Consider the following 23,281-nt stretch of genomic DNA (forward strand, 5'->3'; position numbering starts at 1 on the left):
GCTAGGGTTCTGCACATAGTGGCGATATTGCAAAACGTAGGGATATCTCAGCGAGTAGCATGGATGCGTGAAGGCTACTTGTGACGGAGTTGGAAAGGAACTTCGTGGAAGACAAATGGTGAAGCAGGAGAGCTGTCTTCACGATGCTGTACCATGTGACGTGCCCCATCAATACGTTATTCTATACTCTGGTGGTACATATTCCAGACCTAGCCCTTCAAAGACCTTCTTCTCAGCATCTTCGGGCGTACCCTCGACTCCATCGGGCCCTTCCAGCATTATGGCTTCGCCGTTACTTCGACTTCGGATTCCGCTGCTATCGAACTTCCAGCCTTTGATGGCTTTCGCATACCGCCTCAGATCACGCTGAAAGGTGGTACCGCCACTCCAACCCAAGACTGCGCAACCAACCGAACGCCAAGGCGCAATGATGATGTCGACTCGGCGGTGGATAGCAGGGTTCTTCGCTCTTGGATCTTCCGCAAGGTCTTCCTCACGAGTAGGCCACGCTGGATCTTGCCACACAACGAGTGCTTTGTCAAGCGTATCAAAGCCTGCGCCAGCTCCCTTAGCAGACCGAAGAGGCAGCGCATGTTGACCGCGATTGGTGTTCTTCAAACTCATCGTAAGAGTGTGAGTAATCCACTCGGATTCCTCCAATGACTCGACAATCTCTCGAACCAAGCCTGCTGTACTCTCTAGCTCCGGGTGCGACACGATCAAGTCCACGTCACCAGAGTCTGTCTTGCCACGTCTGTACCCGCCCACAATCGTGACAGTAATGCGTCCGTCGCGAAGCTTCACAGCGTGTTCGCGAACAACAGCTGCGATTTGCTCAACTTCAGGGCGCGGAATACAGACCAAGAATTCGTCATAGTACTTGACGCCAATTTGCTGCACTCTGTCCAGGTCGTTCCAGCCAAACTCGATGATATCATCCAATTCAGTCCAGTGGTTGTTGTAGTAGAATTGGCGTGCGGTCTTGGCTCCAACGCCCCAGATGTTGTAGAAGGAACGTACGACTTTCATTGATTCATCGGCCTCGAAATCTTCGACTGCTTGAATCTTACCAGTGTTCTTCCACTCTACAAAAAGAACTTCAGTTTTCTCGTCACAACCCGGTAGCTGAGCGATCTCTCGGGGGTGACTAAGTCTGTACGGATATGCAGCGATAGAAGCGATAATGGTTGAGTAAGCACGAACACCTATGTCGTCGTCGATCAAAGTTCGAGCAGTCCTTATCTTCCTGAGCTGGTCGAGGAAGTCTTCATTGGGTCCATTGCCAGGTGTGAAGCGCTGACATGAATACTTGACGCCCTTCTTCACCCAATCCGGTGCTGCAGGAATGTCACTGTCCTCGCCTTCGTACTCACTGGTCGTTTGCTGCAGTAAATGTGCAGCTTGTGAAGCATACGAGTGGCCAACAGGCTGGGAAGAGCGGGCGAAAGCCTTTCCATCGAAGCGATTAGAAGTGTGGTTCCCGAGTCTTTGCGGCTGATATGTACTTTTCTTGGTAGTCGTCTTCATGTCTAATTTTGCGCGGTCTAAGATGTCTTGCACTGGATGTGGTCGTGTTGCCAAGAGAGTCTGAGATGCCGGCGCTACTTTTGTGTGCGCGCCGAAAATGTCTTTGATAGACTTCTTATTCAATGATTTAGGCCGTTCAATGACTTTACCCGTGTAGACCAAGCTGTCTCCCAATGGAAGTAGATGACCTGCAGTTACACAAGCTTCTACCCAGTCGAACTTGATAACCCAGATGGTATCGTCAGACGAATCCTCGAACAGTAGCGGAGCCTGTGAGCCATTGTCGGATCTCGAAGGGGACGAGAGAGGAACGTGGTGCTGCTCAGTCTCAGAGCCGTTGCCAGCCTCATCCTCGGTGGTAGAGTCTCCCTCGTCCGCAGATAACCGAGCAGACGTTTTACCAATCCTTCGCCTCTTGTTGGAGTGATCCTGTGCCTTCACAGGACTAGCTGGCCGTTTAGGGGTGACAATCTCCTGAACAACCAGCTTTCGAGCCCTCAATTCGAACTCGGCCCTTCTCTTTGTACCCACCTTCCCAATAAAGACCTTTGCCCTGGAGACATCGGTAGTAAGCGGTGCGTCGTACTGGCGCAACGTTTCCTTGAGCAGCTTCACTTCCTCGTCCTGCAGATGCGCAGTGAAAATTGCAATTGGCGGGAGTCTGCTGAGGTCGAGGGCCTGTGCGGATATCGTGGATGTTGGTGATAGCGATCCTGGGCGTATTGTCTGGGAAGAGTGTTCATGATCGTCCATATCGGGGTATTTTATGCTGAACCGATTCCTCCAAGCAGGGGTTGTCAAGACGTGTCCAAGAGACGCGTTCTGTGCCTTCGGCTGTCTAGTTGAGTTGTCCAGCTGATCATTGTTCGAGTAGCCAAGATAAGCGATGTTATGTGATGTCTAGGTAACTGTCCAAGTAAGTTTAGAGTCTTCCCAACGTCGCGCGACGATGATGACGTCCGCGTGATGTGGAGGCTGGGAGTGTTTGCTCTGTTTGCCTTCGATCGCTCTTGCACGCCCGTGCGCCTAGTAGCGCCACGCTAGTGTTAGCGCCCGCGTTTTGACGCGCAATCCATCTGCTACATTCGTTTCATCATGTCCAGCCCAACGTCTTCCAGGCTGAATCTCCGGAATCCTCCAGTTTAACCGCCCGGCGTGCCTGTATCAGAGTTGACATCCGCAGACAATTTGGCATGACGGTGGCGTCCCAGGAATCATGCGAGTCGAAACAGCACGCCTAGCCGCAAAGCCGGCGATCGAAACACACTGATCTAGATCTAGAAGTTGGGGAAACATCAGCCGAGTAGTCAAGGCTACAGGCTGGGGGCGCTGATGCACGCCTGGCTCCCCTCAACGGATCTCTGGTTCTTTCCAACTACATCGGGCAGGTCCTTCAGGCGTACTGGGCCCCAGCGTCTCGAAGTTATGCAATGGTTCGATGAATTCGCACCAGCGTGTTCAATGCGGTCACAACTGCGCCAACACCACGGGCTAAAGATTGCGCGAACATCCCTTCCCTGCCGTTGATCGTTTCTCTTGGTGCGCGGACCGCTGTTTCGGAATAATTGACAGGCAGACGTAACCTCTGACAGCCCATTAACCTACCGGTTGGTGGATATATAGTGAGCTTGTCTGGATAAGCTGCGGGTGATGATGCACTTTGGACGAACCGGTCTTCGTTCGTTACTACCCCGGCCGTTCTTGCAGCGGATATACATGTGGATCGCCACTCATTAACGTGCTTTATCTCTTCTTGTTGCACACTTACTCGGGCCTTCGACATTCTTTTCTTCATTCATTTCGCTACTTTTGACAAGAGCGCTGGTCTCTGAGGGTAGCTAGACTACGCCCATTCAGCTTTGACAGCAACCCATTTCGATCTCACTGAACATCTACACCACTCACCCGACATTCCTTCGTTTACCACACCAAAAATGCGCTCCTTCATCATCATGGCCATCGTGGCCCTGTTCGCTTTCGCGTCTGCCATGCCCATATCACCTTCGGCGCCCCGCCTCCAAAAGCGAGCTGAACAGTATCGCCTACAAGGACTGAGAGAGGTATGTTGCGCGCGCCATCGGACATGAAAAGGACATCGTGACTAACTATCATAGTTCGAAATCGCCGAACGTCTATCATCTTCCGCATCATCAGAGGTTGACCCATGGCGCACTCGAATGAACCACAAGTTCCATGCCCTTTTTGACCCGACACCAACCGACGAAGAGGAAGCTTCGTATGATGACGACCAAGAGGACTTTTCTGGAGACGTAGCACCGGGATCTGTGGAAGCGCCACAAGTCCTCCCCAAGGCTTCAGAGGAAGACAGCCTCTTCGACCGTCTGTGCGCCATGTTCCACCGCGCGGAGAGCAACTTGGGGTACGAGGGCAAGGAGCTTGATGTGCGTCGACCAGGAGGTGTTAGGGACTGGAAGCGATCTTATGGAGGCTTCCGACGATAGAGTGCAATCTAACTTTCCATCACTTCACCCCATGAAATCCTGAACGAGACAACTGGTATATTTCTAACTGAATCCGTGGTGATCCCAAAGCCTATAGCCCACCTACCCAAATGATGTTCGCGCCCGCTGAGTTAAGTAATAATCCAAAACAATGCCGCCAATCCTCAAGCGCCTGACTAGTTACCCAAAAGACGTGTGTATGACTAGACACCCATGGTGAAATCATGTTCTATACCTGGAGTTACACTGTGGGCTGTTAGAAGGTGCTTTTAAAGCATGGAGTGAAGTTACCTGGCCATGAACTTCAAGAAGACGACAAGATACTGGTCCACGCGGATAGCTACTTCGTCGTCGCCACCCTCGCTAAGGACCTCCCAGTCGTCCTTGCCCTCGTCGCCATCCTTGTTCCTTGCTTGCTCCGTGAGCTTGAGCAGCCGTGTATCGTCGACTAGCGCTTCCATGCCGCTGTCGAGTTTGCTGACATCTTTACCGGCTTTGAGCTTGGCGAGTCGAAGCTTCAGAGCAGCGTCGGCGCGGTCAAGGAGTACTTTCATGACGGATGCATGTTTGCAGGGATGTACCGAGGCAGTCTTGAGAGGGTTCTCGAAGAAAGGGAAGTCCTCGATGGTGACCGTCTTGTCCTTGTAGTCTCCGACGATATCCTCCATCATCTCTTGTGGTTTCAGTGGAACGGACGTGGAGCCGTAGCCGGAGAGATATAATCGCGGTGTTCGGTAGTGGGCGGAGTATGTGATGTAGAGGGTGTATGTGCGAAGGGGCCTGTTGGGTGTCAGTCAGTCTGTAGAGCGCTGGCAGCAGGCGGGCACACTCACGCCTTTGTATTTGAGTCGGCCTTGGGGTCTCTTATGATGGCTTCCTCGTCGTCTTCGATATCCTCCATGTCGGGTATCTCGTCATCCTCCTCTGCCGCGCCTAGGTTGCCGCTCTCGTCGACCGTCCGCACGTCGCGCACCTTGGCCTCCTGGCTTGCGGCCATGCCTCCGGTCCTGAGCCAGCCGTCATCGTCGGTCGCACCTTCCCCAGCAGCGAAGCCGTCCCTCACCATGGTCTCATCTTGGCCCGCCTCTCCCGCAAAGTTGTCGTCGAGCCGTCGGTGGCAGGGCACGCCGCGCGTTACCAGGAACTGCTTTCCTTCAGGCAGGTACGACACGCGCTTTGCAGGCGATGACGCGTCGGCCCACTGCCATGAGGGGAACTTGAAGACGAGGAAGTCGCCAGCAAGGACAAACTCCTCGGGCGTGATCTGGCCCGTCTCGCGGAAGGTCGATGTGTGGCTGATGGCGGCGGTCCGCTCCCGGAACGTGTCGATGTACGACCTGACAAAGTTGTAGGCCATGCTGGTTGCTCGTGGTTGGTCTGATTTGCTTGCGGAGTTCGAGGCCGTGGTTGAGCGGGTAGCGATGTTGTGTCGTGTATCTCTAAGGTACTTGGAGGGGCGCGGGGGTGGAGGCCTCCACCATCATCCCAAGCCGACGCTCCTCACCCCCACTTGTCAGCCGACAACACCCAACATTCATCCCCGTCATCCGCCGCCTGCCTTCACAACACTTCATCACGCTTCGATTTCACATGACGATAGCGCACTCAGGGTCCAAGACTGTCACGCACCTTCGCCGTGACACAGTGGCGCAGAGCTGTCTAGCGCTTGAACTATCCATGGATACGCTGCATGCCATCAAATATGACATCAGTGAGTATGCTGCTTCCCGACTACTGCGATAGGCTCGGACCTCACACCGTGTCTCGATGCAGCTGCGCTCGGAGAGCCCTACGAATTCATAGTCATCCGGTGCACTTCGACTGTCGATATTCGTAGTACCGTCTGCAGGTATCCCTAAGATTGGTATCTGATTCCGCATACAAATCGGTATGCTACCTGCGCAGGCGAAACTCGTTTGCGTCGACCTACTGCCTTGAGCTGGGGAGATACACAGAAACACAGACAGGTGTCAGGACGCCCACGCTCGTGTGCGAGCGTCTGGAACTCGTAACACTCATGACAGATATCGTTACGAGGTCTGGCAGTGCCAGAGATAGTCGACGGAGCAACAAGGCAAAACGTTGTCGCAGCACAGCAAGACACGCCTTCGATTCGTTTACGTTACCTCTTGAGCGACAACTCCATGACCAAGCACACTCGTGTTAACCGACTTCAACAGATTGCCTAGCTTCAGGCTCGTTCTTCGACAGGGGGCGTTAGTGTCGACAATGATGGGCGTGCTCCATGTCTGCGCAATGTCGTACGCCGTTGCCTGAATGCAACGGCAGATCCCCCTGACATTGCCTCTAGCCTCGAATCTAGGGCTAACTCAAACATCATATCTCTCCTCGATGGACCCACATAACAAATACGTACGACTGTTCGTTTCTGGAGCTGACAATGTATCGAGCTGAGATAAAGCGATGCCACAATGCTTCATAGGTAAATTTTGTCCAGAAACGACCAGTGCGAAATTACAAGGCAAAGAAAATGGACCACATGCTCACCCAAGCCCTTCTAACCCCGTTCGGCGCTCACCGCATTCATTTGCTTCGAACGCACCCTTTTCGACCTCGAAACATACGACAAATCCTTGTCTGCTACCAAATGTTGCATGGGCTCTCATAGTCATTTCTCTCTTTGGTGCAACTTCAAAGTGAGTTCACAATGTCTTTGCTATGAGGCTAGTGGCTCATGCACATGAACGTAGGTTTTGATAGACTACAACATGAATACCAACTGACAAATCCATTAAGGTTCAGTTGATGTACGGCAACCCACAGCCGGCCCACAGTCAACCCTGAACAGCCCCACATGTTCACATACGAGCTCGGGCTACAGAAAGCGTATCCTTACCGACGTGGCGATCAGATCAGTGCTCAACAGCCGCTATAGCCATTCGGAATTCCAGCATGTGTAACGAATCTACCCGCGACTTCCGCTTATGGCAGATTGTACCCATAGTAGCAACGGCTGGGTGCCTTTGCACGTTTGGGAGAAATCCTTGAACCACGCTCATTCCAAATGCAAAGTCAAGCACGCGGAAACATCTAAAGAGCTTCGTACCATATCGCAGACTGTCCATGCATGTCAAATCGATTGCAAACAAAGACCATGGGAAGTACTATCGGCCGGCAGTGCTCGTATGTCTGTACCACTGAGTCACCAAAGTAACAGTGACCGATGCAGGCATTACCCTCAAAAGAAATATGCTCTCAAAGAGACGGAATGGTCACAGCGGCAAAATACCCACAAATTCTCAAGCCAAAAAGCTGAGCCATTCGCGGAGCGTCAACGCCGTGCTGCCAACAAACGCACCCACAGCATATCTCAAGAAACTATGATGTACAGCGTCCTTACCAAAGCTTCAGCACTGGCTACAACACCTTCAACACTTGTGGCATGGCAGAAATAGCGCCCAGTCGATCCGAGCCACTTGGTGCATCTATTGAGACTGTACCAATGGTCTAATGTCGTGTCGCCTCAAGCGTCTCCCTCTGTCTATAAAGGCCCCATGCTCGACAGCGGACTGAGCATATTTCATCCGATGACAAGGACATTGCAACTATTCCTGACCTCATCACGAACAGCATATTCACTTATCTTTCGACCTCACGAACGGCACGCCGGAATTTCGAACCTATATATCGCTTCTCACAAGCTGTCATTGTTGCAATGACGGATCCCAGTACAGTAAACGATCCTTCGCAGCCGCGATGCGGAGGTTGACGCCGACATATTACACCGCCCAGGCCCAAGTATGCATCAGGCTTATCTTTTGGAGGTCGACGTCGCTGATATAATGGTGCGAAACAGTCATTGCAATTATTCGGTGATCTGGACCACGTGCTACACAGTCGCACGCATAGCAATATCTTCATCAGCTTGACGATTTTATCCTACCAACAGCCAGCCGCTTGACAGAAGGGGCACCAAACACCATGGCAGCACCATCGCCAACACGCGATCAGCATATGCGGGGCCTATCTTTCTATCCCGCACTTTTGCGTTGCATGATGGCACATTATTGAGTTCGCAGTCCTCGGTATCACCTTCTGCACAAAATCAAGCTCTAAGTACAGTCGCTCCGAAATTTGCATGTTTTGTCCTCTCTCCAACCGCAATTTCACCACGATGTTACTCATAGTAACGAGCAATACCACCTTTCAACCTGTGTATTCTCGGTCAAGGAACATGCCAAGTGGTACCTTCCCTTGCTGTGGTTGGAAACATGTCGTGTCGCCAGGCTCTTAGCATTCCCGCGCCGCGGAACGCTCACCAGTGACACGAACACGGGCAGATGGGCATTCTACCACAATACCATCGAGCACATGACAACGGTTTGCGCCTCGGTGGGGACTTCCGAGAACAACGGTTGGCTTTCGTTTTCTCTGCTCGAAAAATGAGCACTGGATGAAACCCGCGCTTCTCCAATCAAATGGTGACTCCCGCGTGTACAGCATCCGCTTCTTCGTTGGCAACGTTACTATGCGACATGCGGAAATTCGTATCGGAGCCGACTTCGGCAGGTAACGAGGATGCTGTGAGCTGTGAATTTGCGATTAAGAAACATGTCTCGATACTCGCCTTTCTCCGTATCCAAAGAACTTGCGGCAGAGTGAGTCACCACGACAACGACAACGATAACAATGCCCCAATGATAGCCGCATGTTGCGATTCCCGTCGTTCAAAAGCAGTATACTAGCCCCAACGCAGCGGGTATAACACTTACAATCATAGTACAAGGCAATGGAAACAGCAGAGGCCCTGTACCACGCTAACTAGAAGAGTAGGAATGTGGCTAGCGGCTGAGACCGGGATACGCTCACGACTGTTGCAATTGTGTGGCATATGCACGGCTGTAGTCCGTTTTAGTGGCATGTGAAGGCCTCAGACGGTGATGGTTCAACGAGTATGGGGAACTTCCACCTTCGAAGAATGGCTTGCGCTTCGAACACGTCCTGCACCGCAGTCTTTGAAGCAGCATCAGTCTAAAGCATTTTCATGTTTCAGATGGAACCGGAGCATATCTATTATCGCTCAGCTCACTGATCAACTAGACTCCTCCCCAGGTCCTTGCTCGGTGCATCCCCCAACATGCACTGGAAAGCGAGGTGGGCGGAACCTGTTCACCCATCCAACATCCTAAACCTTGACATCAAGGCTGAAGCTCGAAGCCGACCACCTCGCAGGCCCACCAGTGAAAGCTTCCGTACCGATTTGATAGACTACTCATGTGTCAGTACCAGTCAGCTCTAACCGTGCAGGAACTACCTACCGATCAGATTCTGCGTGCTCGCAGGGTACTGCTGGGTCTGTACCAGGTAGTTGAAGAACAACTTGATATCAGCGCTAAAGCTCTTGATATCACTGTTTCCAGCGCGTACGAAACTGTACACGCGCATCGACCCGTTGTAGCCGGTGTAGAGATCAAACGTGTATCCAGCGATGGTAACGGTAGCCACTGGGGCTCCAGCTTGCGAGATAGGCCATACGCCTCCCAGCCTCCCGAGCCTTCTCCACGTTAGCCTCGCTCCGTTGCAGTCATCGTTTAGACACGGCATGAACGTACCAGACCATAAGCTCATAATCCCCACTACTATTAACATGCTCGGGATCCGCCGCAGTAAAAACATCATACGCCACATTCGCCCTCACATTGCTCGTCTGATTATACGACCACTCCACCTGCGTCGGCATACTAGTAATCTGCGAGATCTTTTGCCCTTTGGTCAGGATTTTACCGGCGTAGGCATAGCTCTTAACTTGGTCCTGGCCGCCTTGCCATACCCAATCCGTGCTCCATTTGATTCCGTTTCCGGTGCTGCCCTCGTAGTAGGTGCACTGAGAGCCAGATGTCGCCTGGTCTTTGCCCCAGAGGTTGTTGAGGATTTCGTAGCCGTTTGCGGAGTGGTAGGCGTATTGCGTGCAGAGGCTGACGGTCTCTTGGACGGAGGTTGCGGTGCGGGAGGTGAGGGTGGGTGTGCCGACTGGAGTGGCCGAGATACCGGCCAGAAGACCGGCGGAGAGGGCGATGAGGAGTTTCATGGTGGATTCGACGAGATTTGTACTGGAAATGGGACACGGATTTGTCTGATTAGTGATACACGGTTCTGTAGTTCGTTTTATACTAGTCCTACACACAGATTTACTTCAGCCTCGGATGCACTTCAGCCGCTCCATATGAGATCTTGTGATTGTCCGATCAGTTGACAAGCGCGAGGGTCAAGGAGGCGTCATGGCACAGCGACTAAGCTGTATAGGAGTAGCCTCACTCCCGGCCCTTCAGCCTCCAGATGAGGTACGAACGAGTTATTGACATGGATGTTTAAGTCGCGGTCGAGGTAGTAGGGCCGGTCCACTTTGTGTGGTGTATTTAACCTTATGAAGCCTCATATATGCTAGTGTGACCGGGTGTTGAACTCGGCATACATGCGGGGTACCTAGGTATAGCAAGCAAATTGCATGCAAAAAGCTCGGTATGTTCCGAAGACAGGATCAAACATCAAAGAATGAACATTCACTATGCCGAAATCAGGGGACGGGTGGATTGTGTCGTAACTTGCTTCTCCACACGTCTAACAGCCCCATCTATTCCAATCGTGCAACATGGATCCCTCACTTTGTTCCTCGCAGTAAGATACTCCACGGAATGCAATACCCCTCCAAAGTGTACCCCTATTGCCCTATAGCAAGCCAAGCAAATGCAAAGCAGCGACCAACAAACTCAATATATGCCTTGTGTGCGGTACTGGAAAGTATCGTAACTGATGGTCTCGTCAGTGAATGTCATCTACAGGTTTAGAGTAAAAGTCAGACTTACAGTCGGGTATAATAACTCCCCACACTCTTCGCAACGAGTTCCTCGACGAACCCCTCCGCCTCCTCCCTACTCAAATGCAGCATGAGACGCGCTCTCAGGCTATTTGTCACACTCGCCGCGCCAGCAGCAAAGCATGGCATGCTGCTCTGTTTGCTCATCAAATCGACCAGCATGATGAGTCTCTCTGCATCTTTCCTGAGCGCTTGGAACGCCTTCTTGCACAGCGTTTTGAACTCGTCGAACGCCGGGGATGTCACACCGCCTAGGACGTCGACGTAGTCTTGCGTTAGTTTGAAAGGCGCAGCTTCGAAACCCATAGATCCCGGGCTGTTGGAGAGCATGAAGCCAAAGTCGATGTGGATTATGTGGCCCATGTTGTCGATGAGGAGGTTGCCGTTGTGGCGGTCCTTTAATTGCAGAACGTAGCATATCATGCTGTAGGCGGCTAGGGAGCGGGCAAAGCAACCTACACCCGCAATATAGGCTTCCGAGTCTGGCTCGCCGAACGTCTTGAGCCAATGGTCTTTTAGGGTTGCGATGCGTTTCCGGGGGTTCGTGCCTGCTGCTATGCTAGCAAGTGTCAAGCTTCGTTTCAGGGAGTGAAGGGATACGCCGTTGGTAATGGTCTCGATGAGTCCGCAGGATTCGCCGGTAACTAAGATGCGCATCCGTTTTGTCCAGACGGGCACGTTTGCTTCTTCCCAGATCTTGGTGCATACTTCGATGAGCTGGCACGCAAAGGCTTCTTGACGCAGGTCGGCTCCGGTCTTGACAATAACACTGATCAGATCCCAGTTCTTCATATTACCATATGGAGAAGATCGCCGTATCCGTTCTCGCTTGGCGCTCCATTCTTCGCCGAATGTCGCGGCGCTGGGATCATCGCGATCGCCCTTCCGCTTCATACCACCGGTTTTGAGATCGTTCTCCATGCGAGCTGCACCCGCACCAGTGTTGGTTGCGACGGCCAAACCATCCTCAAGCTCCTCTGGCTCGGCACTGATTGCAGCTGGATCCGACTCTGCCATGATCGTGTCGAAAGTAGGGCCCTGGTCCTCATTTAAGAAGTTTTGCTCTTCCAAGCTCTGCATGCTTGCGATGATCTTGGCCTTGATCGCAGCTACTTCGCCCTTTGGCCGTTTCGCACCACTCGCCTCGAGCTGCGCAAGCATCTGGGCAGCGGTGCGCATGTGAGTCGCAAGGGCGGAGAAGTCCGGTTGATCAGCTGATTGATTCCGCTGGTTCAAATTCGCAGGAATCGTCATTCGCCTGATCGGACCGGGACTATTCGACCTGCTGATCTGCGAGTCGGAAGTTCGTGGTGTAGACAAGGTGGCCACAGAGGACAGAGTGTTTGCTCCACTAGAAGACCTGGGGGCTGTGGCTTTCCCATTGGCAGCCGCAGCAGGTAAGGTTACGCGTGCCATCCCGGAAGCAAGGTCGGTATCATCCATATCCTTGATGAGCGAGGTGCTGCCCAGGTCTCCAGTAGCGGGCTCGAACACGCTGTCTGATCCATTGGGTGGCGTGCGGTCGAAGGCAGAATACTCAGCATGAGTGATGTCAAATAGTCGTCTCCGCGAGGTGCCCTTCTCTAGCATCAGTTTCTCAAGCAGCTGCTGATTCTGTTCAGTGTCCGGATCAAAGTCAAAGTCCTCCTCCAAGACCTCAACCATGAGCAGATACGGTACTCGCTCTGCACTGTTGAGACTAGTCGCTTCCGCGGGGTTGATGCGCACTATGCGGTGATGCTGGCTCTGCGACGGGATCCCATCCTTGAGAGTCGGGGGCGATAATAAGGGTATATCAACTTCAGCCGGCAGGTCCTGGGCGATCAACGCTAGTTCAGCTCTCAGAGCACTTAGCCGCGCGGGTTTCGGCACAACGACGAGGCGGTTTGAGATGTCCTCGAGCGCGCTAAGAAACTGGGTCTCGTTCCGGAAGTAGTTGGATCGCAGTAGTCGTACCTTCTGCGCGCGGGACAAGGCGGTGGGCGAAAGGGGCCTCGGTGGCAGCCCGGGGTGCTTGCGAGAACCATGCTGGAGTGGGCCTGGTCCGAGGCCAGCAGTTGCGGGAGGTGTGGGCAGGGGAGAAGACGTTTGGTCTCGGAAGTCGGGTAATGACGACGAGCTGAGCCGGGCCTCCGAGGCTATCGACAGCAACGAAGGGCGATGCTGCATCGAGGGGGCCCGTGTAGTAGCTGGCGGTCGTACAGCTGCCTTCCTCAGGTCCTTGGGTTCACGTGGCCGCGAGGACGAAGCCTTGACGGATCGCCCATCCTCAGGGTCGGAGTGCTGCTGCGCTATCCGCTTCTCCTTGGAGCGTGAGGAACTGCCCGTGACGGTCTTGCTCCGCCCGACCTTGGCCGTCTGCACATTGTCCGAGATGATGTCCTCGACGGGCCGTGGCTTCCGCGCCTGCGCAATGGCCAGTGGTCCGGCGTGGACGGGGAGGAAGGGCGCGGCTATGCTCGCCAGGACCAGGCTCGAGAGCACCGTGACGGGCAGGACGTTCTCCTTGATCTTCTCGCGGCGCTGGGGCTCGGCGGACCCGAAGACGATGCGCTGGACGCGGTTGTAGATGCGGCGGCACGTCTTGAAGGCAATCGAGTTGGGCGCGCTGGCGAGGTCGTGCAGATACGTCTGGAACAGCCAGAAGGTCAGCAGCGCGCCGTTGACCGACTCCTCGCACAGGTCGATTATGAATTCCTCCAGGGCCATGGACTCGTTGTCGATGCTGATGAGCAGGTGGCAGAGCCTGTGCCCCGCGTGTGTAAGCTAGCTGTCCATGTCTCGTCGAGGTGGGCAGGCGGCGACGTACTGCGGGAGGAAGAACTCGAGCTCCTCGTAGGCGAACTGGCGCAGCTTCGAACAGAGCACATAGTGGATTCCGACGTGGTCTGCATACCGGCTGCGGTCACGGCCATGGTCAGCAACGGGCCCCAATGCGGACGTGGGTGGAGGTGAAGGGCGCTGCGTGCGGCGGTGCTGCGGGCAACGGTGGCTTCGGGGCACATGGGACGGGGACGGGGAGGGGACGGGGACTCACGCAAGGTATGCTACTGCGAGGCTCGGATCTTGGTTGAAGTGCTCAGATTCTATAAAGCGCTCTAGCAGATTCCAACTCATCTGGGACGGCTCATTGGGGCTCAGGACGGGTGGAGGGCGACGGCATGCGGTGAAATGCTCAAAAGGGTCGCATACGGAAAGATGGGGCGCGACAGGGTTCAGCGGGCGGAGCTGCTCATCTCCGCCGCCTGCGTGATAGATAGCCTAGCAATGCGACATCCACTGTATTACTCCACTAACACTACTGCTTTCACTATGCTTCCTCCAGTCCAGCCATACATTCCGCCATCATAAAGAATAATCCTGCAACAATAACAAATACCCGCAGCCAACGCCGTGCATTGACTTTTTGAATAAGCCCAACCCTCGCGCGCAGTGAACCACATATCGTACACCGGGGAATATATACAATAAACGTGCAGTCTAGTCCGCAGCGTGCAGGTCGACAAAGATGTTGATGGCGGCCACCAAGACTTCAGCAAAAATGAGGATGATGACGATCCACTCGAGCAATTCACCCTATATTGGTCAGCGGATGTACGGCAAAAAAGCATGAGGTAGGTACTTACGTGGGTGACGGTCAGCTGATCCTTCAAGACAGCAAGCAAGTCTCCGATGACATTGAGTCGCTCGGTCAAGAGACTTACTCTCTGGTCCATCTCCAGATAGCTTCTCACAGCTTGATACACCGGGTCCAGCTGCGGCTCTGCCCACATGAGCTCTGGCGCATCAAGAACCGATCCTTGCAGATGGATACTAATGCGGAGAATGAACAATTCTCCAATCTGCATATTGATCTGCTTCTTGTTCAGGTTGATCTTGCCGGAGCTGGCGATTTCAGCTGGGATGTCCTTCGTCTCGTCGATAGTGTTGTCGACCAGGTCCTCGAACAGCGACGTCTTGACACTCTGAGAAAGACCGTGACTGATCGCCAGCTTGATCATGTAGTTCTTCTTGTCGCGCAGACTGATGAAGTCGTTGTATATCCGGGCCTGGTACTCGCGCGTGTAGTAGAAGTTGAACTCTTCCGTCTCGATCTCATCCTTGCCGAGCTTGTCCACTTCAAACTTGGCGATTTCCTTCAAGAACTTCTTCTCCTCCTGCAGTGTCATGCCCCAGATCACAACAGTGCCGTACTCAAAAAGGAATACCTCGGGCGTATGGACGCGTGTATCGAAGTCGGGCGCGTCCATTTGAGGGTCAGAGTCGGCGTGCGTGATCGACGGCCGTCTGGGGCCGATGGCTTGTTCGTTCGCGATGTCCGGCGCGTCACCATCGTCGTGCAAGTCGATGAGATCCTGCCTCCTCCTCTCGTTCTCGTGTTCCACCTCAATGGCGCTGTCTGAGAACCGTCTCGGTCTCTCTTCCGTGAAGCCGTCGAGTACGGCAGTGCTACTGACGTCTTCTGGGCCCTTTGTCGATCCGTAGTTGTAGGGCGAGTATATGCATTCGTCGAAGCGCTTGGGCGCCGCTCCTCTGATCTTCTGCTTGCCTTTCAAGAATCGCATCATCTCATCGAGCTTGTACGAGGCCGCCGTACAGTATGCCGTCACCCTGGGCAACCGCTCTCTGTCGGCCTTGCCGAGACGGGCAGCATCTCTCCGCGCAGTCGGATCTTTTATCCTGGTGTATTGCACGTAGACATCGCGTCCACTCTCTTCGTCTTCGGCTTCATCCGCGGCCGGGTCAGGAAGCAGCTTGAGCTTCTGCGCAGTTCTCGTCGTTCGCTGCGGTCCAATCTTGGGCACCGGCGCGGGAGGTATCCTGGCAGGAGCGCCAGAGCTGTTCCTTCTCCGCAGCTTACTATTCAGCGTCGACAGCATTGGCTGCCCGCCCTGGGTGGTGGCAGCATGGCCGGAAGACGAGGCACTGTGCGATAGCGATCGCGACGCTGGTGGTTTAGGACTGGTAGATGTGACGGTTGGGTTGAAGGTGACGGTGCGCTGTGGCTTCGGGGGTATCGCTCGGCTTGAGCTCGACATGGACGAGACCAAGGGCGTCGTTTCGGTGGAGCTGGACGCCATGGCGGCTGTTCGGCCAATTCAACGATGGTGCGAATCAATAGCGAAGGTGAAAGTGTCACTAGAAAGAGAGAATGTCACAGTCGCAGATGCCGCGGAGTTCAGTCGGCGCCATAGACGGGCGTTAGTGGATGCGGTGGGTGACAGGCGCGTAAGCTGTTTGTGTCGACGAGACTTCGAGCCATGACGTTGTAAGGATCTATGCTTGGACTAACGGTCGCAGCACGGGCCTCCCACGTGCAAGAGAACGCTACCTGCATGGCGGCCGTTAAAAACCAACATCCAGGAACCTGGCTGCTGTGCGACTGTCCAGGTTGTTTTTAACGCCTTCGCGCTTGTGCGAGTTTGTACAAAGTTGGCATCCATGGATGCGTTCGCTTCTCAAGGATCTGCATACGGGCACTAATGCATGAAATCGGTTATGACTTTACGCAATGTGCGTAGTCAGGTCTAGAAGAATGTATTAAGTAGCCTATAGACTACAACTCGATGATCTCAGTCTCGAGTGAGGGCTTAACAATCTGAGCAGGCTGCTCCTGGTTGACAATGCCAACCCCTCCCAACATAAAACGCCCAAAGTACAACAACGCGTCCAGCATCTCCTCTCCGGTGGGTATAATGTTCTCCTTGGGCAGCAGAAATCCGTAGCTGCCCGTGTCTCTCAATTTGATCTGGTACGAGTACCTGACTTTCAATTCGTGGTAGAAAAAGTCCAATGCACTGCCGCCGCTCGATTCAATGCGCGGGAAAATAGTCTTTTTCTGGCCAGCAATGGCAACGTTGCCTTCGCAGGCTGATGTGACCTTGTATGTTTGCCCTTTGCGGGAAACGCGAATAGCTTTGGCCAGGCCCATGGCAAGCTCCTCAAGGTCCTCGATTGATGGAGGCTCCTCGTCGCATGAGTAGCTGTATGGGTACAAAATCTGTTGTGAGTACGAGTGCAGATCTAAGAAGCCAATAATGTCAACATTGTTTTCAGTCTCGTTCTTGGCCCATTCGGCAAAGCGTGCTGACTCTGCGCCCTCGAATGGGGTGTTGCCGGGGAAAGATTCACTGCAGGGGTTCGACTGGGAAGCATCGCCGTCCCACTTGTATGAGTAGCTGCGGTCGAGGTCGATGCCGCGGCAGAATCGCAGACTGGTGGGTTGGCGGTTCTTGCGCCATAGACGATCGGTCTCCCAGCTGTAGACGTATCCGTCTGGGTTCAGGGTTGGGACGAAGACGAAATCGAACTCCTCCATAAGACGCGTCATCTCACGGTCTTTGCCGTATGCGTTGATGAAGCTCCAGGCCAGGTAGTTGACCGTACTTGTGGATATCCACTCACGGGCGTGGATGCCGCCGGTGACAAGGATGGTCTTCCGGGGCTTGGCCGGCTCTTCGTTGTTCGTGGGGTGCACGCCAACACGCAGAGCGGGAATGTCACGGCCTTCGTAGCTAATGCCAATGTTGATGCGGCGGACGTGGGTGGTGAACATGGACGCCATGAGGCTCATCCAGGGGTTGATGACGGAGAGGGGCTGGTAGTCTTGGAAGAAGATGTTGCCCTTGCCCGATCGCGGGGACGGCCGGAGATTTGACGAGAAGCGATCGTTATCGGGAACGGGTGTCGTCTCGGTGGACGGGTAGGTGTTGAAGATTGCCTGTGCGAGGCCGAGGTCTTGGAGGAGTGGTTCGTGGGCGTCCCTGAGCGACGGAGGCAGCAGTCCGAGCAGGGAAGGCACGACGTCCTTGGACACGCGCACGTCGGCCCAGTCCTCATTGAACTCCCAGACATCGAGGAAGAGGACGTCTGCTGCATCCGCCAGCGCTGAGGCCTCCTCCGCCGTGCGTATCTTGAACCGCAAGACGACATCTTCACTGTACTGCGCGACCAGCTTGTCACCCAGCGCATCGACAACAGTCTGCGTGTTTTCCCCGTTCAGACTCTTTTGGTCCTCTGGCAGCTTCCATATCCGGCGGATTATCGCGTCGGAGAGCCTGCGCCATGGTCGCGGCGGCGCATTGTGGGTCGTAGCAAATGTTCCTGCATCGTACGGGGACGGCGCTGCATCGTGCGGGGCGGCCGCCGCGAGCGAGGGCGCGAGGAGCAGCAGGCTCAGCAGCGCGCAAACGGGCTGGCGCATTCTGGCGGTGGGTAGCCAAACGGGCAGAGGCCGAGTGTGCGATGCGGTCGTGGCCAGCAAGCGCCGGGAAGGGGTGGAGAAGGTGTCGTGTGCCTGGCGATGCTTGGAAGAAACGTGGGAGTGGTGTGGCTGGTGCAGCTCCAGAGGCGCGCGGCCAGGCCAAGGTTTACGCCAGCGAGCGCTAGGAGGCCTCCACTGCACAGCAGAGAGGACCAGTGCGCTCGTCAGTGCCTTGGTGACAGCTGATCTGCTACCCTAAGGCCTGCGACCTGCTATCCTCCCCCTATACAGCCCGAGACTGTTATTCCCACTACGTGTCTGACGCCGTGCCGGGTCCACGCCATCGATATCTGATCTCACCTCCCCGACTAATCCTAGCAGCACTCCCTCAGCCTTACAGGCGTGCCGCATCCGAGCCATCCTAAGAGACCCGACACGCCCTTCACTGCCCCTCTCCGCTGTGCCATGTACCGCACCGTGACTCCGTATCTGCCTTCATGAGCTGCTAGTCGGCGCGAGCAGCCATGCCTCTGCGCTCCCTCCGCCCCGGCCGCAGCGAACGAGACCTCAAGCGACGAAGCACCCTCGACCCTGCCGGCTTCTTCCACCGGCGCGCCGACAAGGACACGCGCTTCGACAGGTCGCAGGAGAACCTCGACACGAGCCGCATTGCCGCCTCTGAGGATGGCTTCCGCCCCACGTCCACCGACACGGCGCGGCCCTCGACGGGCCATGATGATGATGACGACTCCCCGCCTTCTCCGCCCGTACAGGAACACACGCCCAACACCAAGCGCTTCAGTCTGATGCGCTTTCGCCATGCCTCGGACCCCCAGCTCTCTGCCAAGGCAAAGGAACACGCCGCAAGGGACGACGATGCACCGCCCGTTCCTCGCATGCCGGGCACTCCTGCGCGTACGTATGCGTATTCAATGTCGGAGGTGTGTGTACTGACGTAAAGCCACAGCGCCCGCCATCATCACCACTGCACCGACCGTGGCAGACCACGAGGACGAGGCCAAGATCGCGCCCAGGCGGAGTAGGATGCAGCAATTCGCCCTGCGCAGGCGCTCCTTTGACCCGACGACGTTTGAGAAACCGACCACACTGCGAAAGTCGATGGACAAGAAGCGCAAGCCGCTAGGCTTCAAGAAGAGCACTGGGGACCTCTTGGACGAGAAGGAGCGCGCGTCGACGAGCAGCCATCGCCGGCCGGACGTGCTTGCCGATTCGCGCGAGTCTGTGGAAAGCGCGAGTTCGCTGGCGCCGCCTGCCACCAGGGCCTCCGAGTCGTCACGATCAGATGGAAGCTCCGGCGGACACATTTCTTTCGAAACTACCTCACGGCCTTCGCACCCGGCCCGCGTTGGCTCTTCACGATTTGGCTTTGGGCGTCGAAAACAGCGCGCATCCTTATTCCCACTCCCTATGAAGATCGAGCCTCCGCAATTCCCCGACACGGCGCCTGCTACACCACGTGCGTCTACGGGCGCGAGGAGTTCTGCCTCGACCGATCATTCAATCACCGAAAGCCCACCCCTGACCGCGCGTCGTCTCAACTATGGAGAACCTGGGACACAGACGCCACCAGTCCCTTCTGCATCGCAAGTTGCTCTTGCTGCTGGTGCTCTGAATTTGGCCTCACCCGGTTCAGGTACTCTCTTTCGCAACGACTCGTACCGGTCAAGCCGATCCGCCCGCTCCTCGCCAAACAACAATGGTCCTGCACGAATGGGTCTTAGGGGGCGCTCATCCACGATGGGATCTTTGGGCGGGCGGTCCGATGGCGCAGGCTCGCCAACACCACCTGGCGGGCCCAGCGGAAGAACTTCGACCTCTACGGCAGGAAGAAGCAGCTTCAGCAATCTGTTTGGCTTGAGTTCAAGATTTCGTCAGAACTCCGAGCCCCATTCACCCCGGCATGGTTCACCTGCTCACGGGTTTCTAGGAAGCTCAGGCTTGTCATCGCACCAAAACTCGATGAACATCAGCCGGGAAACACTCATTCTACCAGAGCGTGAAGAAGGCGAGACACCTGGACGGTACCTGGAACGAATCGAGGCGAATAACTTCGATAAGAGCGTCGTTGCCAGCTACCTAAGCAAGACCGACGACCCCTTCCTGCTTGCCGTACTTAGAAGCTACATGCGGAAGTTTGCCTTCTTTGGCGACCCAATCGACATGGCCATTCGCAAGTTGCTCATGCAGGTTGAACTACCCAAAGAGACACAACAAATTGACCGTGTCCTTCAGGGTTTCGCCGACCGGTATCACGAATGCAATCCCGGCATTTACATCAACACAGACAAAGCCTACTTCATATCTTTCTCCATTATCATTCTTCACACAGACGTCTTCAACAAGAACAACAAACGGAAAATGCAAAGGCCCGACTATATCAAGAACTCGTCCTGCGATGGCGTCTCGGCTGACGTCCTCGGCTGCTTTTACGACAACATTGTCTACACTCCATTCATTCACATTGAAGACGAGGTTGACCTAAAGAACATCACCTCGAAGAAAAGCAAGAGAGTCGCTGTCCTGAAAGGACCAATGAACGACCCGGCGCGGAAAGCCGCGAAGGAGCCCATCGATCCGTACACATTAATCTTCGAAGGCAGGCTGGACGCACTCCGACCCACGATCCGAGACGTAATGCAACTAGACGACCCGTACAACTACACCGGCACGACTGCGACGCTAGACACCAAGAACATCTACAAGTTGTTCTCCAAATACGGCGTGATACAGATTGTATCCTCGCGATCGAGACCGGAAGCCTTCATGTCTGAAGCCGCTCAAGAGAACCCCTTCGGCACGTCAGTTGGCATCGTCGAAATGCCAGTGACAAAAGTGGGAGTGCTGTGGAGAAAGGACACGAAGAAAAAGAAGGCCCGATCGCCATGGCAGGAATGGGGCGCCGTTCTCACTCGATCGGGGTTGTCTCTATTCCGGAATTCTACTTGGACGAAGAACTTGATGAGCCAGCACGAGCAACATCTCAAACGCGGCGACACAGGCCCGGTAATATTCCAGCCTGCCCTACCCGACTTCAAGCAAGACCACATCATCCCGATGGACGGTGCGGTTGCGCTTGTCGACGCCACATACAAGAAACATAAGAATGCGTTTGTCATGTTCTCCAAGGCAGGCGAGGAGACATTCCTAGCCGACAACGAGAAGGACTTGAATGAGTGGCTGGGTGTGCTGAATTATACTGCTGCGTTTGAAACGCTGGGCGTTCGGTCAAGAGGCATGATTGGTGGGCTGTACGAAGGCCAGAAGAACCGTGGCATGCGGCGCCTGGAGTCATCCCACTCGACCAAGACGATACCAACCGCCACCGGCGAAGTCACCATAACAAGTGGCAAGATCGACAATCAGTTTGCACAACAGATGATGAACGCTAGGAAAGATCTCATGCAGGTGCGCATTACGGAGTCCGAGGACAAGCTCACCAATGCTATCAAAGAGTTGGAAGCACGCTTACGAGATGCAAGACATCTCCAGATTCTTGCACCCATTCAACCCAAAACTCGTGAACTGGTCATACACGCTGCCGGTCGGTTATCAGCCAAGCTTAAGTGGACCCGTATCGACATTTGGCGGATGAAATGTCATCGTGACATACTTGCTCAAGAATTGGAGGACGAGAGAAAAGGCCTCGCAGATAAACAAGCGCAAGATGACCAGCCCTCGGAATTTATTCAACAGCCGCAAGTCTCGCCTCAACAGTTATCGCACAGAGCGTCAAAAGTTAGTGGACTAGCGCGGTTGACTTCCAAGACCAGCTCAATGAATAGCGGAAACAAGCAAGCTCCATTGTCTCCCACCTCACCGGGTCGACCAGGAACCAAGTCCTCTAGGGAGACTGAATTCGGTGGAGATGAAGCATTCAAGACACCACCGGAGACATCTCGGCAGTCGAGCCCCAGGGATCCATCGGCCCAATTTCAACCTGGGCCTATGTTTGGCCCTGGCTCATCTGATCGTCGAAGCTCATTTGCGAGCTCTTCGGCACATTCTCCGAGGATGTATCCCTCCGACCACAGGCCTTCAATATCGACGACTGGCGATGGCACCTTGGGCTCCGATTCTGACTCTGACTCTGAGGACGGGTCTCGGTACGCGACTCCGCCTCCAGGCGAGGCAGGTGATTTGGAGCCCATGTCACCAGAGCCGACACCTGGAGAGAGCCCCCGACCAGAGCCTGTCATTGATTCTGACTACGAACAATCCCTTGCTGCTTTGACAGGATCGCCCAGGTCTCACACAAAGCAAAGAAGAAGTCTACAGCGCACTCTTCGAGAGTCCCGTGGCAGCTCTTCTCACCGCCGCAGCCACAAGAGCAGAGACTCGTCGTCGACAATCACGCTCGCGAGCGACAATACCGAGAGCGAGGGACTGGCGCGCGGCAAGGGCAGCTTTACAGTCCATGGCAAGAAGGCATCTGTGATCCAATTCGGCTCCGACTGGCACAACACCACAGCCGAGGAGCGCTTGGCGGCGAAGAAACAACTCCAGGAGGCTGCCGAAGCGATCTCTGCCGATGAGCGGGATGGCGCGGCAGCTGCGCTCTCTCCAGGAAGCGAAGACAACGACCCGTTTCGCCCTCGGAAGTTGTCGGCAGGCACCACAAAGCAGCGACACGTATCGTCTCAGACGATAACTCCAGCAAACTTTCGCGAGTCCTTTAGAATAGAACAATCCGACTCTGACAGCGAGTCTGACATGAGCGACATTGCCGAAGAGACGCAACGAACGTCCGACGACCAACCAACGATGAAGGGCAAAGACCCTGTTACCGAACACGTGGAACGGCCTATACATAATCTCGAGGCCTCACCAGCCTAACACAAACTCCTCTCTTCTCTTATTTCCCTCGCATTCTGGATTTCAAAAGTGGATTTATGGTCATACCAGCATCGCTTGAGCGGCTTCTGTTTCTCCTTTGTCTATTCTACATACTTCTCTTCGGAACTTGTACGCACAAAGCATGGCGCATGCGGGCATTGAATTGGAAACGCGACGGGGGCGCTTTTATACATGCATAGACGGACTCTCGGATTGGCGTTTGCTCGAGATTAGGATTGATGGAGAGCAAGTAGGGCTTGGTGTCAGGGCATACGGTTGATACCAGTGTTGCTGCCGTTTGTATGTAGATTACGATATTCCCTTCGTGGATCAAAATATCGAACTACCGACTTATACGTGTGCTGTTATGGTGTTCAGTGCCGATGTGCCGGCTCCGTC

General features: G+C 54.7%; 7 protein-coding genes across 7 annotated transcripts; 2 read left to right on the forward strand and 5 right to left on the reverse strand.

Moving 5' to 3' along the window:
* Positions 1-168: 168 nt before the first annotated feature.
* Positions 169-2,280, reverse strand: J4E84_003184 (uncharacterized protein; the record flags this gene model as incomplete). The annotated part of the gene is made up of 1 exon (XM_049385802.1): positions 169-2,280. The coding sequence occupies one exon, from the start codon at positions 2,278-2,280 to the stop codon at positions 169-171; it is 2,112 nt and encodes a 703-aa protein (XP_049246679.1).
* A 1,181-nt stretch (positions 2,281-3,461) lies between these two features.
* J4E84_003185 (uncharacterized protein) lies at positions 3,462-3,989 on the forward strand (the record flags this gene model as incomplete). Its single annotated transcript, XM_049385803.1, has 2 exons — positions 3,462-3,587; positions 3,642-3,989. 2 exons carry the CDS (start codon positions 3,462-3,464, stop codon positions 3,987-3,989), a joined length of 474 nt encoding a protein of 157 aa, XP_049246680.1.
* A 203-nt stretch (positions 3,990-4,192) lies between these two features.
* On the reverse strand, positions 4,193-5,346 carry ATG3 (E2-like enzyme; the record flags this gene model as incomplete). Its single annotated transcript, XM_049385804.1, has 3 exons — positions 4,193-4,235; positions 4,281-4,769; positions 4,823-5,346. The coding sequence occupies 3 exons, from the start codon at positions 5,344-5,346 to the stop codon at positions 4,193-4,195; spliced, it is 1,056 nt and encodes a 351-aa protein (XP_049246681.1).
* Positions 5,347-9,135: 3,789 nt separating this feature from the next.
* J4E84_003187 (uncharacterized protein) lies at positions 9,136-10,038 on the reverse strand (the record flags this gene model as incomplete). Its single annotated transcript, XM_049385805.1, has 3 exons — positions 9,136-9,218; positions 9,269-9,454; positions 9,693-10,038. The coding sequence occupies 3 exons, from the start codon at positions 10,036-10,038 to the stop codon at positions 9,136-9,138; spliced, it is 615 nt and encodes a 204-aa protein (XP_049246682.1).
* Positions 10,039-10,717: 679 nt separating this feature from the next.
* Positions 10,718-13,941, reverse strand: J4E84_003188 (uncharacterized protein; the record flags this gene model as incomplete). Its single annotated transcript, XM_049385806.1, has 4 exons — positions 10,718-10,757; positions 10,814-13,570; positions 13,634-13,723; positions 13,862-13,941. The coding sequence occupies 4 exons, from the start codon at positions 13,939-13,941 to the stop codon at positions 10,718-10,720; spliced, it is 2,967 nt and encodes a 988-aa protein (XP_049246683.1).
* A 2,440-nt stretch (positions 13,942-16,381) lies between these two features.
* On the reverse strand, positions 16,382-18,028 carry ECM14 (putative metallocarboxypeptidase ecm14; the record flags this gene model as incomplete). The annotated part of the gene is made up of 1 exon (XM_049385807.1): positions 16,382-18,028. The coding sequence occupies one exon, from the start codon at positions 18,026-18,028 to the stop codon at positions 16,382-16,384; it is 1,647 nt and encodes a 548-aa protein (XP_049246684.1).
* Positions 18,029-18,552: 524 nt separating this feature from the next.
* Positions 18,553-22,882, forward strand: J4E84_003190 (uncharacterized protein; the record flags this gene model as incomplete). The annotated part of the gene is made up of 2 exons (XM_049385808.1): positions 18,553-18,943; positions 18,996-22,882. 2 exons carry the CDS (start codon positions 18,553-18,555, stop codon positions 22,880-22,882), a joined length of 4,278 nt encoding a protein of 1,425 aa, XP_049246685.1.
* Positions 22,883-23,281: the final 399 nt, after the last annotated feature.

This window comes from Alternaria hordeiaustralica (assembly GCF_023758085.1).
Source record: "Alternaria hordeiaustralica strain BMP 2776 chromosome Unknown scaffold_4, whole genome shotgun sequence".
Lineage (NCBI taxonomy): Eukaryota > Fungi > Ascomycota > Dothideomycetes > Pleosporales > Pleosporaceae > Alternaria > Alternaria hordeiaustralica.